The sequence below is a fragment of the Sander vitreus genome, chromosome 6 (assembly GCF_031162955.1).
Source record: "Sander vitreus isolate 19-12246 chromosome 6, sanVit1, whole genome shotgun sequence".
NCBI classification, from domain to species: domain Eukaryota; kingdom Metazoa; phylum Chordata; class Actinopteri; order Perciformes; family Percidae; genus Sander; species Sander vitreus.
This window is the reverse complement of record NC_135860.1, coordinates 18,648,451-18,666,636: the sequence shown is the minus strand read 5'-3', so window position 1 is coordinate 18,666,636 and position 18,186 is coordinate 18,648,451. Positions and strand designations below refer to the sequence as shown.

Genomic DNA, 18,186 nt, shown 5'->3' with positions numbered 1-18,186 from the left:
GGTAAAATGAGCTCACCTTTGTCGATGCTGAAGAAAACGAGGCGCACTCCACTGCAGGGCCCTCTGAATGAGCAATGGTAGGTTATATTCACTGGGAAACATCCAAGTGCTATCGCTAGGGTGCAACTGTGAAGAGCTCATACAGTAAACATTTATACATTAAACGTTTTTTTGACCTGCAGGGGCAGACAAAGCGTGCCTTTCAGGAGGAATCTGTTAAAAGGTAGGTTTCTAGTCCAATCTTATACTAAACACAAGTCACTGAAACAACACTTATCACCAGTGGAGGAAGCTGATCCTTTACTTAAAGTTAAAGCACTAATAGCACACTGTGGAAATTAAGTAAATTAAAAGTATGTAATATATGTATATAATATATATATATATATATATATATATATATATATATATATATAATAATAATAAAGGGTTCAATGATATGGTATCAATGATATGGTATCAGATTGGGATGGTATCAGGTAAATGATATCAGGTAAATGATATCAGATTAGTAAACAGAATGTGCCTTTGGAACATTGGATGAATGGTTGCTGATAATGGGCAATGTAGATATTGCATTAAAGATCAGCCACTTCTTTCTACAACAGTCGACAACCCTTTTGCAATTATGTAAGTACATAATGTAATCTGAAAACTGCTTCCCTGATTAAAAAAACAATGCAACTGATCTCAGCTGGTATTCTGTCTGTAATGGAGTGGAATGGAAATTTCTAAGTGACCCCAAACTTTTGACTGGTAGTGTATATATATATATATATATATATATATATATATATATATATATATATATATATATATATATATATATATATATATATATATATATATATATATTTTAGACAAGAAAAAAGCTCTTATTGATGGATTGAATAAGGTCTTCATATGTTTTGTTTGTACTATACGTTACATTCCACTACTTGTTATCACACTACTCTGACAAACAGATTTTGGACTTTCACATTTTGGGATTTTTTTCTGCCAGAATTTCAGGCTGCATTGGCTGATGATGACGATGATGAATCCTCTGATCGAAATCCTCCCCTGACCTCTCACACTCCAGCTAAGGATGCCGCCACTTCAAAGTCAAAAGCCCCATTGAAGAAAGGTATGAGGAAATACAAAGTTTTTGTTTATTCCAAAGCCAAGTATATCTTCTTTTTATTTATTGGTACACAAACTGAATCTTTTAGCTTACTATATCAAATATATATACAGTGTATATATATTTAAGAGGGCAACGTATGCTTTCACGTACTTTAAGACCCTGATATTTAGGTGCTCCACCAAGCGACTTTGAGCTAATGTCTGCCATGATGCAGCGATTGAGCCTGCTGGAGAAAACAGTGAAGAGCCAAGCACAGGAGATCAAGCGCAAGGTGAAATCACAGCAAAATACAAAACAAACATCTTTCAAACATGTCAAACTCACTTTAAGTGTCTTCTTAAAGGATACAAGGATTTCAGTCTTGGAGAACAAACTTCTGAATACATCAGGTAACATCAACAGATATTTGTTTGGATTTAGATTTCATTTCTAAATAAAGGGTTTGATTTTTGACTACATCTGGGCTGTGTGTGGATTTAGAGAGTACCCATGATCTGAGTGGCAGAGACGGTCTTAAAAGAAGGTGCCAACAACTGCAGAATCAAGTGCGTGAAATGGATGTAAGTTGACTTAATAATACATTTCATTAACATGTGATTACACCATACTGAATTCTTCTGATCCCTACCTCGCAGAGCTTTCTGAATGACTATGGTTTGATCTGGGTGGGAGAGGGGGAGAGCAGTGACTCTGCTGAAAGGGAGCAGCCACGTAACTTAGAGAGAGGCCTCTGGCAGCCAGGTAGTTTCCATCTGCCGTCATTTTACAGGCTTCTGAGACATTTACCTTACAAAGAGCAATAATATCACTGTACCATCTATCTAAAATGATACCTAACATGTTGGCTATCTTTCCTTTGCAAGATGGCTCTGTGATCAGGAGCTTCCACATGAACTTTGACCTGGTGCTGCAGAGGATCAAGGAGCTGAACATCCTGGCAGGGGAGGGAGAGTGTTTTGTGCAGTCGACAGCCACTAGGGGACAGTTGGCAAAAAAGGATCCTATTCAACTGAGTCTCTATAGCAACGGCATTGTCATGTTTGATGGTCCTTTCCGCTCTTATCAGGAGCACAGCACCCAGGTTAGCTTACTAACTAAAGTTGCACAGGAATGAATGAAATACTCGAACCATGGATTCTTTGGTGGCTCAAATCCTCTTTCTTTGGTCTTTGCAGCGGTGCATGCAAGATCTGATGGACGGGTATTTTCCATCTGAGCTTCAAGAAAGATTTCCAGATGGTGTGCCTTTTGAGGTGTGTGTCTATTTGTCTGTGAGCAAATGTACGTATGTGCAACTTTGCTAATTCTTAGAATTTTTTTGGTGCAGGTTCATGACAGGCGAGATGAGGATTTCATCTCCAGGCTACCGTGGAATAAGTTTCCTGGCGAAGGACAAGCTGTTCGTGAGAAGAAAGATGAATCATTAAATGCCGTCAGCTCTCAATTACCTGGTCTGTTCTGCAAAACATCACACCGATACAACCAGAAGTCGGACCTGAGGCGGAACTCCTCAGTATTCATTGTTATTCTTGCGTTTTCTTTTGGTCATAGGCAAGAAGTTGAGCATGGATCGGTTCCTGAGCAAGTTACCAAAGGTGGTAGTGAAGGCTGGTCGTGTGATTGATATCAGGGAGTCGGTGAGGGCTGCCCTGCTGGTGAGCAGCAAGCAGAGAGGATCCACCTCATTCCAAGAATACCTACTTACCATAAGCATTTGTACCCGCAGGTCTTGTGCATTTAGCAGATGATCACTATAGTGGACTATCTTGTCTGTGCTTGTGCTGAATGTACACTTACCTAAGTATGCTCATTATTATCTAACAAGTACTTTCACTAGGATTCATCTGATGCCCAGAGAAGCAACTCAGTGATCCTCATAGACACGCCGGCACTGCAAGTGATAAAAAAGAGGTATTCAATTTTTTTTGTCATCCATTATGCAAGCACACTGATATGTTTTTTTTTTTATACCATCAATTGTGATACATAATTAGTTTCCTAAACTGACGGAGGATACTTTAAAGATACAAAATAGGTCAGGATGAATTTTGCGTAAACTATCAAATGATGCACAGATCTAGAATATTTCCATGTGATCTAAAGGTAGGGCCATGCAAAATATTGAATCTTGGGTTTACACTCAGTGTAAGATACAAGACATACAGTATATATGATGCTGTCAAACAGTGTTCAAATCATCATCCATCGTGTAGAAATTACAAGGAAAACAGGGTTTATTGGGTTAAAGGAATTACTAAATCCAAAAACACACTACATGATGTAAAGGCTGATTAAATACTGATTTGGCCGCAACGGCTGATTGTCAAGATTGTGGAGATTACTGTATGCACTGGTCTGAAAAATAGGGCAGGTCACCATGGACAGCCAGCACTTGTTAGCTTGTGATCTGGGATCTCCTAGAGGAGCCGTTATTATTATATTATGTTCTGAATGTTAGGCCTTTCACACTGCAGCTGGGTTACACTATGTAATGAATATTACATTGGTTGTTTACGGTCACTAGACTGCGGACGATCAGCCCTGACAGGCCTTCATCTGCCCGTGATGTCATCACACTCAAAGTGAAGTCAGAAGATGGGAATCATACTTACATGCTGAAAATGGGCTTCTCAGAAACAATCGGCCACCTGCGGCAACATCTGGACAAACACAGGTAAGACAACGTCCTCCTGCGCTGACTAAGTATCTTTCTGTTAGCTTCGGTCTTCACAATACGTGACACTGGTTGCTTGCATTTCTTGCATTACAGAGGGGGTGATCTTCCTGGTTACGACATCATCAGTGCTTACCCACAGTGCTGCTACGACGATGACCGCCAGACGCTCCAGTCATGTGGACTAACAACTAATGTTACTCTGCTGCTGCGAAAGAGGCAACAATAAAATGAACTTTTTATAAAAAGGTTAGGCGTCAGCCTTCTTCACAGCACACATTTTGACTCGTCATAGTAGGAAAAGCACAGCTGTTACTAATAACTGGCATGCACAATACCAGGACCCTGACCGGGATCATTTTTATGTTACGTAAGATGAGGGCAGGGATTGCTGTGCCTCTAAAAACGGAGTTGGTGGTCCACCGTGACTGAATGAATGTAACTGATAGCGGAAACATTACATTTTAATGGTCGATACCTGATCGGCTTAATAAGATACATTTTACGGCCGATACCAATCCGGCATATCGAATCGCTGCATCCCAAGCTATTGAAAGCTAGTACTCGTGGCTTTCTGCACAGAAGGGATGAATATACTGTATCAAAATGAAATAAACAAATTAAATGTTGAAAATCTTTATTTCTAAAATATGCAAATACAAACAAGGACAAAAGTATGAAAATATAAACATCTTTTTCCCTTTCGCAAAACATTTGAGATGTTAAGGCATGCGGAGCCTGACTTTCCAAAGATAAATCTTGTGCTACTTAAGTTTTGAAAAAGGTCCCATGAAATAAAAAATGGCTTGTGTGTCCCTGGGTGTGTTTTCTGTATATTATTTGTCAAAAAAACAGACATTGTTGCATATATTTATATTAAAATCCCTTTTTCTTCCTGTGTCTCACACCTATTATTATTATTATTTTTTTTTTTTTAAATGGCTTATCCTGCACTCGGGGCAAACATAAAACTCCATTCAGTACAATGTGATTGGGGATTTTGGGGTGATCCAGCCAACCCCTCCCATCGTCATCGCGTCTGATTAAAACATGTTCCTCTTCTACCTGAAGAAGGTGAATCTTTCCTATCACGTCCCATCAGCCCAAACATCTTATCGAATATGAAACGCATCAAACCACAGGAGAAAATTACAATCTGAAAGCCACTTCATGGGACCTTTACACATTTACTCAAACAAATTAGCACATTATTACAGCAAACCATTAGGAGGCTTTCCCAATGAGTTGTCAATGCAAACAATAAGAAATAAATAATACTAAAGATTAATACTGTTTCTTAGTCATAAATGTATCAAACAGTTAACCACTCTGTCGAATGCGAGTCTTCCATTATCAACCTGAAATGTACAGTAAACTGACGTTATTCATTGACACGGAGCAGATTCTACAAAGATCTCCCAGACTGAAGAGTTTCAACTCACTTCATCAATCTACCGGGAACAAAAACAGTGTAGGGGCCTCCACGCGCTCGGTGATGTGGCCCAGAGGGTTTCTGTTACATTCAGAGTCAGGGAATGTATTGACTATCCCACTGGTTGATACGCTGAGAGAAAGGTCATATTGGAAGAGTCAGCTGCAAACAGCCCTTTGTGGTTGGTCTAAAATTAATTTAGCATTGTGGTTGCAAACGTGACAGAAAGGCACATGTTGGTATTCGTTCAGAACAAGGCCTGCAGCAGAGAGAAGCATTCACAAACATTCACAGACCTGCACAACTGCTTCGACCAGAGTTTCTTTGGTAATCAAACGGTTGGAGGCCTGTTGGTGTGTGTAGCTGATTTGGTATTGAACCCTTCAGTATCAAGTCTTATACCTCACAGCAGAGTCTTATGTTACAGTGTTCACCATTTTAAATAATGGCATGTTAGTAACATTTACTTGTGAATTCGGTTACAAGCACAGGTTAAAATAGTTTCAGTTGATTGTCAACCACCTCTTGGATAATTCCCCTCGAGAGGGAAATTAAAAATGATATAAATTATATTTGTGGGACTTCTACACAAATAGTTATCGACTAAAGTTGAACAAGAACTATAAGACTGTTTGGTAATTGACAGTATTAATGTCATTAATTAAAAAAAAACACACACACACTTGTTGCGTAAGGATCAAGTATTAGAGGTAAGTTATTTTCCGTTAGCCCCTGGACTGAAATAGATGAACTCAGCTCGAGAATCAACGTACAGTCAGTCAAGAGAAGTAGAAGCTAAACCATTTGGGCTTTCCTCTGTCCTCGTTTTAAGAAAGATCGCCAGTCCTCTTTCTGACATTCAGTAACTAGTCATGAAAGACATTTTAGATGCTTCAGCGGTGAAGTGGGGCTTTCATAAGTTTCCTCCCATCACCTGGTTGGCAGGGTTACTGGGTGATGCAGTTTTCTCCCATGTCCTGCGCGTACCGGTCCAGTATTACATTGCGCAGTTCCTCGACATCCCGACGGAGCTGTTGAGCTTCAACCAGCTTCTTCTGCAGCACCTCTGGACTCATCCAGTCCTCATCCTGCTCTGCCACTGGTGGGGGAGCTGGAAAACCAAAACATGACACGACACCTTAATATCTCACAACACTATAACCTGAAACCATTTATTACATTTTAAAGAGTCAAATTGAAGCAGTGCTTACATGTGAGGCCAAGCAGCAGGGAGAGGTTGGGGTCCTGTCCCTGAGCTCTCTGGGTCAGAATGCTGCACAGGGAGCGCAGGTCATGGAGGCAGGAGGCAATCTCTACATGGAGGCTCTGTGTGAGACGAGCCCCAGCTGGCTGCAGGGTAGAGGAGGCCTGGGTAGTGCCCCTCTGCTCTGGATCACTCATTCGCTCCTGCAGGGTCATATTCTGCTCCATCAGCTCCTGGTTCTGTGCCGACAGCTGAAACGCAGCAGTCAGGATTAGAATTATCCAGTCAAAGTGTCAGGCACTTTGTGAACAGGTTTACAAAAGGATTCACAGGTTCCCAGCATACATACCACATTAAGACAGATTTGTTTTTTTGGATTAGTCTTCTATCTCACCTCCTTCAAGGCTGTGTGGAGCTCTAACACGTTCTGCTCTTTGGCCAACACATCTTCTCTGAGAGCCTGAGAGCTGCTCGCTTCCTGAGATATCTGCTCCTCCAAAGCCTGCAGACACAAACAATGAATAACACATGTTAAGAGACTACAAACAAACCAATAATTTAGACTAATTGTGAAGCGATAAAAACCTGGATCTGGGAGCCAAGCTGTTCCATCATTCGGTGCTGCTTCTCAATGACCTGCAAAGAGAAGAGCCAAGGTTTAAAACAACATAATGCAAAAGTCAACTCCTATTCCTTTCATTTTTAAGATCAAATTACATCACTCTTTCCCCACCCTGTTCTGTAGGACTGGGAGGTCGTGACCTAAGCTTCATGGAAATAGTCCAATAGAGTGTGAGAGAGTGTGCGCGTTTGTGTGTTTGTTTAACTATATTCGTGGGGTCCAAAAACCAGGAATACAGTATACTTGTGGGGTACCGACAGCTTTGTGGGGTCAAAATGCTGGACCCCACAACTTCAAAAGGGCTGTTTGAGGGTTAAGACTTGGTTTTAGGATTAGGGATGGAATTAGGTTATGGTTAGGTTGAGGGTAAGGGTTAAGGTTAGGCATTTAGTTGTGATGGTTAAGGTTAGGGTAAGGAGCTAGGGAATGCATTATGTCAATGATGGGTCCCCACAAAGATAGTGCCACAAACCTGTGTGTGTGTTGTGTGTGCCAGAACATCTGTGTGTTTGTATAAATCTGTGTCTCGTGCATGTATGTATGCGTGCTTCTGTACGTTTGCCTCACTGACGTGGCAAATTGTGAATGGGCCTTAGGAGGACTTACGAGTGTGTGTGTGCGTTTACGACCAGAAGCATTTTTTTTTTTTTTCACACACACACACACACACACACACACACACACACAAGTTTTAACCACAACATACAGACACATTCTTCCAGAGAAATGAACACTTCAACGGTTTAAACTGCACTCACACACAGCTCACTTAGCTAGATCGACTTTTTGAAGCAGAAGTCATATGCTTTGGGGTCAAGCATAGACACAGTAAAACTACGACAAACAACAGACCTTTTTGTGTCTTTGCTGCTCCTCTTTCAAGGCATTGTTCTCTACTCTGAGCTTCTCCATATCCAGGGAAGGCAACCTTGCTCCATCCTCAAGCCCCTGCTGTACCCGCTGCTGCATACTGATGAAGACAAACAGCGAATATAACATGAGCAGAGTTCTTACGGTTTGAATTAACATGCCCACTGAAAAGATGTGACATTGTTGTCGGAGTGTGTGTACTTACTCAGTAATGGTGGTCAGCAGCTCTCTCTCCCTGCGTTTCTGATCTTCCAGCTGTGCGTCTTTTTCCCGTAGTTGTGAGCATGTTGTCTCTAGACGGACCTCCGCTTCTCGTACCTTCTCTTGTAGCTGAGCCGCCTGCTGTTCAGCCTCTACTAGCTGATACAAAAAAAACACACGTCCATGTAAAGCCGAACAGACCCAGTAAGAATGGATAAAACGTAAGCGGAACTGTCCTGACCTGCTTGTTCTGGCTCTGGTAGTCCTCCAGGGTGGGCAGATCAGCTAGATAGCGCTCCAGAGTCTCAATGCGCTGCTGGTTCTCTCTCTTTAACTCCGTCTCCTTCTGACACTTCTTCTTCAGGTTGTTGATGTGCTTGTCTCGACTGCGGATCTGCACAAATAGGCAAATGTGGTAAGTAGGATAATATGCTCAAAAAGTAACAAGTAATAGGCGAGGTGTTAAACCCATTCATAACTCAAGGGGAGAATGTGTGGCAATCTGTTCCTGCAAACAGTCACACGTTGGCCTCAGGGAAGCCACTTTAGCATTTTTCTTTCATCTTTCTCTGTGAAAATGAGTAAGTGAACTTGTGCTTCGCTTGCTTGCAGCACTGTACTGTATGTTAGGAAGATGTGTGAGTCAAGCACAAACCCTCTCTTCCTGTTTCTTCATCTCCTCTGCGTGTCTCTCACAGGTGTCCTTCAGGCTGTCAGTTAGTCGGCGTGTCTCAGCCTCGACTGCCCCCAGTCTGCGCTCTGCCTCCGCTTTCTCCATGACAATACAGTCGGTGCGCTCAGTAAACTGCGCCCTCAGGAACGCATTCTCCCTCTGAGCCTCCTGTAAAGCCACCGTGCGTTACTACAGGTTCAATGAAGGTCCTTCATGGTAAATATGGATCTCAGCGTTTGGTTGTGGGAGGAGCTAGTGCTCGTCTTCACTAACCTGTAGCCTCAGCATACACATATCCCCATAAGAAGCTCCTCGACCCAGGAGGGCTCCATGGACTTGCAGCTCGCTTTCTCTCAGACGCTGCTCCAACTGGGTCATATGCTGCTTTTGTCTGCATCACGACCCGGTCCAACCATCGTCAACACAAGAAAAACAATAAAGTCAGCAAAATTGTGGGGAAAAAAACTCTTTTAAAAGCTCTGTATAGCCCCTGGGGTTAGGGGACAAACATAAATATTTAAATCCTAAATTTCTCTCCCACAATATAAAATCCTTTAAACAGACTAACATTGTACAATACCACAGTATCAAGTCAAGATGAAGTGTATCACAAAGCATCATTATTATCAAATAGTGATACAAATATCCCCTTACCCTTCCCTTCACAGAATGTCAGAAACACTTGCCTCTCAATAATGAGCTCCTTCTCTTTTAGCAGACTCTCACTGGCTTTGACCAGAGTGTCCCATTTGCCAGAGTCTGAGTGAACGGGTGTCGAGTATAGAGATGGGTACTGACCCACTCCTGCACTCATCAACTGTAACAAAAAGACAAACAGCATGTGACAGTTAGGGCTGCATCATGTGGAGCTGACATGCAGCAGTGATGAGAGATGCCAAGATTTATATACTGCTGACACTTTATCTCAGCACAGCAGCTGAATGTCCTCCCTATATTCGTCAATGACATGCACGCACGCAGTAATCAGCATAGGTTACTACATACTTGCCAACATTTAGTTTTTAAATGCGGGAGTTTTTTTTTTCTTTTTTTGTTTTTTGGGAAGTAATAAATAACCCATTGCTATTAACCTGTGTGTGTTAATTGTATACTTGTTCTTGATAGGCTGGAAACAATAGACAGCGCTGATGGTTAGCTTAGCACGCATATAACCATAATCATAGTAAATCAAAGGCAGCATGCTAGCTACCTTCACATGTTAAGCTAAAAGGTCAATGGTTTGGGCTACTACTTAGCCTACTGCAGGGCTATTGAGGCCACACCCACTGCACAGATCATTTCTAGAATCCAACATTCTACAGCAGATTGAAGCTGACTAAAGACCGATTGAAGACAGTACTGCATGCCTGTTGGCTTATTGTTGTTCAATGAAGGAATCTATTAAAGTTCTGCTGACGAATAACTCAACGTTTGCTTGAATGGGACTTTTGGGGAGGGGGAGGGGGCATATAGGGAATATGTTAATTTTATTCAACATTCATTTTTTTTTGTTGTTCAATGAAAGAATATCAAAGTTCTACTGACGAATAACTCAACATTTGTATTCACTGTATATGCCTGTCTGCTTATTACAAAACAAAATGTTTATATTTGTATAAGATGGAGTTTGTATGAATTACCCAACATTTCCAGTTAATTCTCGCAATTTCCCATTAATTCCCATAATTTCCATTAATTCCCATGAAAGTTTCCAAATTGGAATGTTTCCAAAATTCCCCAGCTTAACTTTCCATGGAAAGTTTGCGGAAATTTACCGGAAAATGTCCACCCCTTTGCAACCCTAATAACAACATGGTCAATTTCAAACAGCTATAACAAAAGATAAAAACACTTGATGAGTATCAAGCAGCGCATATTAGAATACAATGTAATTCCACCTTTAAAGTCTTTTTTCCAACACACACTGAAAGCACGGCCAAATGCCGCTGTCTTCTGGTGCCCTGAAGAATACATTCAGCGCTATGATTAATTAAATAAATGCTCCCCTCAAATATTTAACAGCCAATTATTTAGTTTATAAGACAATGTTTGAATAATAATCATGACTAAAACTTCATACAGTAAAACCCCGCATGGGTCCAATCAGATTTTGCTTTACAATATTAAAGTTAAAGTGGTAAAGTGTCAGCACACAGCACAAGGAAGTCACTCCAGAGTGGTACTCAGTCAGCATTTGCCACGGAGGGGGAACATTGTAAACACTGTGAAAGGGTAAAGAGCTTTTTTACAGACTGCAAAAGGAAAGCTGTAGTATTGATCAAGCATAGGATTTTCTAAATTAAACATGTCACAAATGTCACTTTGTTTTTTTAAACCTTTGAAGTTCTTGTGATTTTGCAGATTGACTTGACAATTCCTGTCATAAAATAGGACAAGCCTTCCATATGACTTCGGGCTTTATTTAGTGGAATGTTTTTTGTTTTTTTTCCCTCAACGTTGACAGAAACTAGATTTCTGGCCAGATTTCAATGTCCACAAACAACCGACTGCCCCACATGTCCACCCCAATGGTGTTTACATCATCATGGTGTTTTCCTCAGAGAAAAACAAGTTTGTTTTGCCACCCAGTGGAGATATTGTGAGAAAAGGTGACACTAAAGTCTACTAAGATCCAAAAAGAGCAGTGACAGTTATGGGGGGGAATAAAATAAAATAAAAATACTCTACATCCCCAGGTTTGTGTATATTTACCTCTAGAGTAGTAGAAGTTTCTAAGATAAATGCTTACCTGCATTTGTTCCAGTTGCAGGCGTAAACTCTCCAGTTGCTGCTTATGTTGCTGTTGCTGCCAACTGGACAGTTCACCACATCTGTCCTGCCGCAATGGCTCATAACCCTTGGAGCCTGCATGCTCCCTCAGCAGAGCTTGTGTCTGCAGGCTGAGAGGGTTTGCATAAACTCCAGCGGATGCGGCTGCACCAGGCTGACTGCCCCTCTGATTAGAGGTTTCTGCTGTGCCAGGAAACCCAGGCCTAGCTTCAGGCAGAACCTTAAAGCTGTGCTCCATGCTTCCTCTGTAGGCCTCAGACACACAGTCTGGGGTGTCTCTAATCCCAGTCATTTGTAATCGGAGTCTGACATCAGGACATAACCCCCCCAACAGGGCTGACTGATTTAGCGTAGGCTCCACAGCAGGAGTGTCAAACCTCTGGCCCTCATCCATCCGCGTGAGATCTGAGGGGAAAAGCGAGTGGTCCAGCCCATTGACAAGGCTGCGGTAGCGGCTCAGGCAGTCTGGCTTTGGCCCCACATGATCGCCTCCCACACCAGCCTGAGCATCCAGGTTGGGCGAAGACGCTGATTTGGAGAGGGAGGAAGACTTGGATGTGGAGCCACTTGTGGTTCTGGAGCCAGAGGAAGACCTGTGACCCTCAACAGAGAACAGGGAGTCCTCCTGGACACATGGCTGGGGCTTAGAGGCCGGGGCTCCGGCCGTGGATGGCATGACATGTGCAGTGGGTATGGGGATCTGACTGCGGATTGGCTGGAAAGGGGGGCTGCTGCTGGAACTGCAGAAATCTTTAAAGAGTAAAAGAAGAGTCATTCGAAATGACATTGTTATTCTCTTACTGTTCAATATACAGATTGCTAAATTAGTGCAGAATAACTAGAGCACTACTGCAGGCCATTTTCTCTATTTTCAGTCAGTGATGTAAAGTAGATGCAGCGGGGTTTATGGGTGGCCTACTTTGATGATGAGGTGTCACCACTGAAAGAATTAACTGGCTCAGACTGACTCAACCCAGGGAATAGGCTTATAATAGATTTAAACCAATGCGCAGAATAAAAGCTCTGTATTACATGATTAACTAAAACATATGTTGCTGTAAAGCATTGATAACGCTTGTGTTAGTTGACATGCCACCAAGTGTACATGTAAAACAACAATAATCCAGTTAGCTGCCAACTAAAGGGTCTTCCTTTTCAAGTAGCATAAACTCTTTAATTATTCCCTTAACAACAAACAAAGAGAAGCACGAAATCCACTCCATTAAAACATGCACAAACATGTTAACGGTTTTCATTTGGAAACCTCAGAGATCACATTATGCTTTAAAAAGAACTTCAGGAACGCAGCTAAGATCACCACAACTAACCTACAGACATCTCCACAAGCCCCAACACACATAAGTTACATAACTCTGATTTCAACAGCATTACAAACCTGAGAGACCTGTTGAAGTCTGGAAACCTGGCATTCACCTGAACGCAACAAACATGTTATTAGCTGTGGCATGTTTTCTACAGCTGAACTCAGGTGAGCACAGCTGCAGAACGCTTTAAATCAGAACAAAAGTCCGTCCTCTGCATTTCTGGACAAATCAACCTAAGAAGCCAAGACTGACAGCAGCGCAGCAGGCAGGCCCTTTGCCCAAAACTGTATTGTCCTCAAACAGCCAAAACAGCCTGTACCAAGCTCTGAGCAAACACACACAAACAGGCATACACAGGAAAGGTTAGGGGTATTTATAGGCCACCTCTCATGTTACAGGGTGAACTGTGGGTGCCGCTTATTTAAGCACCTTGCCTCCTCCCACTCTAACATCACACACACACACTTTTTTCTGCCCAGTTCAAACCACAACTTCATTAAACTAGAAACTTTTTGCAATCACAGAGGAAAATAATCAAGCTTCCAGGAAGGTGAAACATATAAAAGAAGCCTCCAGGCTCCACTGATTCATGACTGGCTAGAACAAGTCAAAACTACTCTGTAAAAAGAACATTTGCTCGAGGTTTGCTGAACAGACATTGCTGCCTAAAATTGTTATTTCTATGTATATAACATAATAACAAATACAGGCAGCTTTAAAAAAAAATTTTTTTTTTTTAAATGGTTTAAACACTCAGCAACTCAACTTAAAAAAAAAAAAATGTTCCATTCTTATTTTTTTTTTTAAAATAAAATGCCTGGTTCTATTCTAAAACTGTTAAAAAAAAAAAAAAACGTTTGAATTTACACTATTATCTACAACAGGTCATTATTGTGTCTAAATGTGGGGCTAATTGTCATGTTGCTAGGCACGGCTGTCAGTTTAAGTGCCAGGATAAAGCTGTACAAGCAAGTACCAGTAGCATGCTCAACAGTTGTAACTAAACAAGCGAGATCTATTGTTACATTTAAAAAGCAGCTATAAAAGGAAATGTATCCAAAAACACACACACAGGGTTGGAAAAAAAAATCATGCAAACCTAAGAATTGATGAATATAAAGGAATCTAATGAGGAGCTGGGCTACAATTTGCTTGAATGCAGCTTCAATCCTTCTAGGAATGTTGTCTTACAAGCTCAATGAGCAGTGTGCTCAGGGCTTGTAAAATAACACTGGAAACCTCAAGATTAAGCATATTCAGTTATTTGAAAAATGTAGAAGATATGCGTCTATTAACCATACTAGCAGTTCTCTACACCTTCCCTTTCAGGTTTAGATCTAGTAACTGGAAGCACTAAAACACAAATCAATGTATGCAGTGTGCATAAAATAGACTAATAAAAGTGTAGAAAATGGACCCATACACATTTGTTCAGAGGGATTATGGGAGATTTTTGCTTTTTGCTCGCAGGTTTCTCTATACAGCTCCCCCTACAGCTTCGGAATGGATATTTGGCAGCTCTTATGTTTACTCGTGACTCCTCGCTTGGTCAGTCTGCCGTTTCCTCTTTCTCTGTTCCTCCGACAATGCTTTCCTAGCTTTCTGTTTCTTTTTTGCCGGCTCAGCCATGATGATAGTGTGAAAAACTCCATCGCTACCTTGTTAGCCGGTTCCTGAATGGGCGTATGTTACATCGCGAGACCTGATATCACGCGATACTTCCTGATGCTGAGGCCGCCGGCCTGCCGGCCGAAAGTTGCAAGGGTGGTTTTTCCACTCATAGGCGCTAGGGGGGAGCGAGACGACCACCATTCAACTCGAAAAAACTCATACAACAATTCCAATGACTCCGAAGCTGTTCAGTTAAGGTAAATTAAGCTTAAAAAAAACTGCATAGTTCCCCTTTAAAATGTATCCTTAGGACTACCTAAAGCTAGGTTTATGGTAGCCGTGGTGTTCCCGGTGCAAGTGCGCACGCAATAAAACGACGTCACCACGGCTGTCGTTTCCAGCAAGCTGCCGCGGCGCGTGGTTGTACACCTCTGAATATTTGTAACTGCGCGCTGCTCTTTCAGTTTAACATGGTCGGCTGGGAAGAGCAGGTCCGCCTCTACGAACATCTGTGTGATTCTTTATGTACACACCACAGAGAGTCAAAGAGCCTTAAATATGTCAAAGAGAGACACCACACTGTAAAAGAAGAAACATTTTTCTGCAGAGTGTGGGAAAAACAGAGAGATTATTTTGTCAAAGCTAAAAAAAAGAATTTAAAAAAAAATTAAAAAAAACACAGCTTTATGGAAAGAGTGTTCTTAACAGTGTTACAGTCATTTCAATTTGGAGATAAAGGACAGTCACGTTAATGATTAGAGTAGATCATTGTAATGTTTCACGGTACATTGGAGTTTCCATGGATATGTTCACCACTGTTGCCAGGCAGCCTGCTTTCCTTCACTTGAGCTCTCTTCTTCTCTACTACTTCTTGCTTATTCACAGATTATATTGTTTGAGTGTACTGCAACGAACAATGCGTCGAGCATAAACATCTCTGTGCATGCTCGTAGCACGCGCACGCCATCTACAGAGTCCCGTGTGGGGTGTCACGCACGAGTGTATCCGACACTTAAGGGAAGCAAACATACATAGATGTAACTTGATGTCAGGAAACCACTGACAGGTTTGCAGTTTTTAATGAATAGATTCCAACTGGCAGCCCTGCCCTAAATACCAGCTTTGTGAAGTGCAAACCTTACGGTGTTGTTATACTTCTGATGTTTTTTCAGTCTATTATTTTGTAGTGTTTCCTGATGCACAGGGGACCAACGACCCCAGCTGACCAGCCATTACATGGAACCTTTGCGATGCTATGTTGTTTTTTCCACTCAGTGTACATGTGTATAAATATAGTACATACGCACACCTCATCTCCAGTGAGATTTCACATTTTCTCCAGTGGGATATTCCCATTTAAATCATGATAATATAAAACAAAACAAAAAACCCTTGTTGACTAGTGTGACATTTAATCCCACAGGCAAGGTCATGTTTCCATTTAACTGTCCAGTCCTGGCATCCCAACACCACATCCTCCCAATTAGCCATAACACCAGAGTAGTGCAGCAGAGCCTTGGGGCATTTTTGGTTGGGACTTTAATCTACCTCTTCAAATCTCCTGAGCACCCACAGTGGATCATGAACATTTTTCTCACTCTATAAATAGCCTAAGAAACACCAACACAAACGTGAAGACAAAGTCTTTTCAGCCTCAGCACAAAGAAGGGGTTGTGGTTGAGTCTAAGGGTCATGTGTGGCTTCTCACCAAATTCTACATTATATGACTTTCAAGCTAACACCAATTTAAAAAAAAAAAAAAAAAAGTATAAAAGTTTAATGACAAACAACTATGCTGTAGAACACGGATATCCTGTAAAGCTGACAAGAAGCACCCACCTCTGGCTGTATAGAGTGCAAACTAGAGCTCCATCACTGACAGACAGACTTCAAAACAAAGTTACACAATACATGGTACAGGAAGAACAAGCAAAGCTAATCACCTTCTGTGCTGTCAGATGCTGAGGTGCCAAGACCAGTGTCCCCGCTGTCCGATGTTCCAGGTCGGCAGCCAAACCGGCTTTGGAACTTCTCTGACACAGCTGGTGTCTGCCACTCCATGTCAGCACACCGAGCTAATGTATATTTGTGAAACAGGACAATGGCAACAGAGGAGTATGTCAACACATGCAGAACTGACTGACACACAGTATGCATTTTGACATCAGGGTGTCAACTTACCCGCTAGTTTGGATTCAATATATCTGTGTGAAGTTGTCATTCCATACAAGACAATGTCACCTGATTGAGATAAGGAAAAATGACACTCTCATACAGTACAGAAACTTTAAATATATATTTCAAGGTTGTTTACACAACTAACTTGAAAATTATCAAACTGGCCAAATGCTTGGAATATCTTAGTGTAGGTGAGTTATATAGTTATAGAGTTATATATTTGAAAACCTAATCTTACAGATTTAGTTAAGTTAACTGGGAAAACAGAGACAGAGGCTGGTAACTAGGGCTTTGTGATGAACCACAGACGGAGATATCCTCTAAACAAAAGCTCCTTTCTTGCATACTGTATATTATGAACTGAACGTCCATAGCCTAAACAGCTGTTAGCTATTGACTGATTTTCTCACCTATCAAACTCATCTGCCCCTCAACAACCTGGACAGACTGTTCTGGGTAGCAACAAAAATAACATGAGCACATGTCTTAGCTTTACATAATGTGTTACGCAAACATGTATATCCCTAAGAGGCTACAGGAAGGTGTACGTGTGGTAACGTTAAGCAAATATAATGATTGCTGATGGATACAAGCAGTGAGAGGCAGCCTGGTTGCTGCAAACTAATCCTCTTAACTAGCTAGCTAATTCATAAAGGAAATGACTGCTAACACTTAACCAGCCAAGGCGGGCTATCAGCTAAATGTGACTAATTGCTAAATTGAATATATTACAACGTTATACTAGCTAGCTAAATGCGAGAATTATAGCTACTTAGGCTGTTTTAAAGCGACAGCTTCTTTATGATATCCTCGCCACAAAGTTCAATTGTATTATACTGTTAAGGTTATGCATTGCACAGTTGACAATTGTAACGTTAGCTAATCCATGACAAATCCGTTTCCGTCTAAAACAAGCTAGCTAGCAGCACAACGTCCGACTGCCTAGCTACTGAACATAAACGTTACAAATCTTTGTTAGCTTTCGTGCTTACATTACTGTAGCTGGGCTAGCTGTATGCGCTGAAAAAATGTTACTTTACCTTTTGTTTCACATGAACACAGAACGCAGTAACAAATCTCGGTTTGAGGCTGGCAACCGAAGACGAATCTGTAGCATCCACTGCTGCTGCTGCTGCTGTTGCTGTTGCTGTTGCTGTTGTTCCAGTTCCGCTAGGCAACTGAACGGATCCCTCTGATGGCAGACGACCCATCAAAGTCACAATGGCAGCTTGTTTAATATCACAGCGCCGCCCGTTCAACAATGACGCTTTATGTCTGAGAAACCGTTTGCGGATTTCCTGCCTGCAATATATATGCGCCCGCTCCGCAGTGGTTGCATTTGCAGACTACAGCCCAAAAACTAGTGTAGTGGTGTTCGTTAGACTCTTCTTGAAATGTTGCTGCCGATGCATTAAAAGAGATGACTAGGTTCATTCTGCCACAAGACCAAAAACACTACAGTAACACAAAACAAACGAAC

General features: G+C 41.6%; 2 protein-coding genes across 3 annotated transcripts; one reads left to right on the top strand and one right to left on the bottom strand.

The window, feature by feature from the left end:
- The first annotated feature begins 6 nt into the window (after positions 1-6).
- ubxn11 (UBX domain protein 11) lies at positions 7-4,432 on the top strand. The gene is made up of 14 exons (XM_078253337.1): positions 7-77; positions 183-223; positions 1,004-1,126; positions 1,297-1,397; positions 1,470-1,515; positions 1,607-1,686; positions 1,762-1,867; positions 1,990-2,207; positions 2,302-2,379; positions 2,454-2,577; positions 2,678-2,781; positions 2,964-3,037; positions 3,651-3,800; positions 3,897-4,432. Exons 1-14 carry the CDS (start codon positions 7-9, stop codon positions 4,027-4,029), a joined length of 1,449 nt encoding a protein of 482 aa, XP_078109463.1. The 3' UTR covers positions 4,030-4,432.
- On the bottom strand, positions 4,421-18,032 carry cep85 (centrosomal protein 85). 2 transcript variants are annotated; one of them, XM_078253335.1, is made up of 14 exons: positions 17,747-18,032; positions 16,710-16,769; positions 16,472-16,603; positions 11,552-12,342; positions 9,489-9,619; positions 9,076-9,193; positions 8,785-8,970; positions 8,371-8,523; positions 8,134-8,288; positions 7,911-8,028; positions 7,022-7,072; positions 6,831-6,938; positions 6,444-6,687; positions 4,421-6,343 (listed from the first exon to the last, which is right to left on the bottom strand). In XM_078253335.1, exons 2-14 carry the CDS (start codon positions 16,747-16,749, stop codon positions 6,180-6,182), a joined length of 2,391 nt encoding a protein of 796 aa, XP_078109461.1. In that variant the 5' UTR covers positions 16,750-16,769; positions 17,747-18,032; the 3' UTR covers positions 4,421-6,179. The 2 variants fall into 2 exon arrangements, with proteins under 2 accessions (XP_078109461.1, XP_078109462.1); XM_078253336.1 differs by lacking the exons at positions 16,472-16,603; positions 16,710-16,769; positions 17,747-18,032 and adding an exon at positions 12,989-13,238.
- Positions 18,033-18,186: the final 154 nt, after the last annotated feature.

Excerpts from the sequence above, each read along its gene's own strand:
- ubxn11 (XM_078253337.1), top strand. The coding sequence starts at position 7 with ATGAGCTCACCTTTGTCGATGCTGAAGAAAACGAGGCGCACTCCACTG. Across the intron at positions 1,687-1,761 it reads ATCAAGTGCGTGAAATGGAT|AGCTTTCTGAATGACTATGG; the intron begins GTAAGTTGACTT and ends CCTACCTCGCAG. Across the intron at positions 2,380-2,453 it reads CAGATGGTGTGCCTTTTGAG|GTTCATGACAGGCGAGATGA; the intron begins GTGTGTGTCTAT and ends TTTTTGGTGCAG.
- cep85 (XM_078253335.1), bottom strand. The coding sequence starts at position 16,749 with ATGACAACTTCACACAGATATATTGAATCCAAACTAGCGG. Across the intron at positions 12,343-16,471 it reads AGCATCTGACAGCACAGAAG|ATTTCTGCAGTTCCAGCAGC; the intron begins GTGATTAGCTTT and ends TACTCTTTAAAG. Across the intron at positions 6,688-6,830 it reads TCCACACAGCCTTGAAGGAG|CTGTCGGCACAGAACCAGGA; the intron begins GTGAGATAGAAG and ends GCTGCGTTTCAG.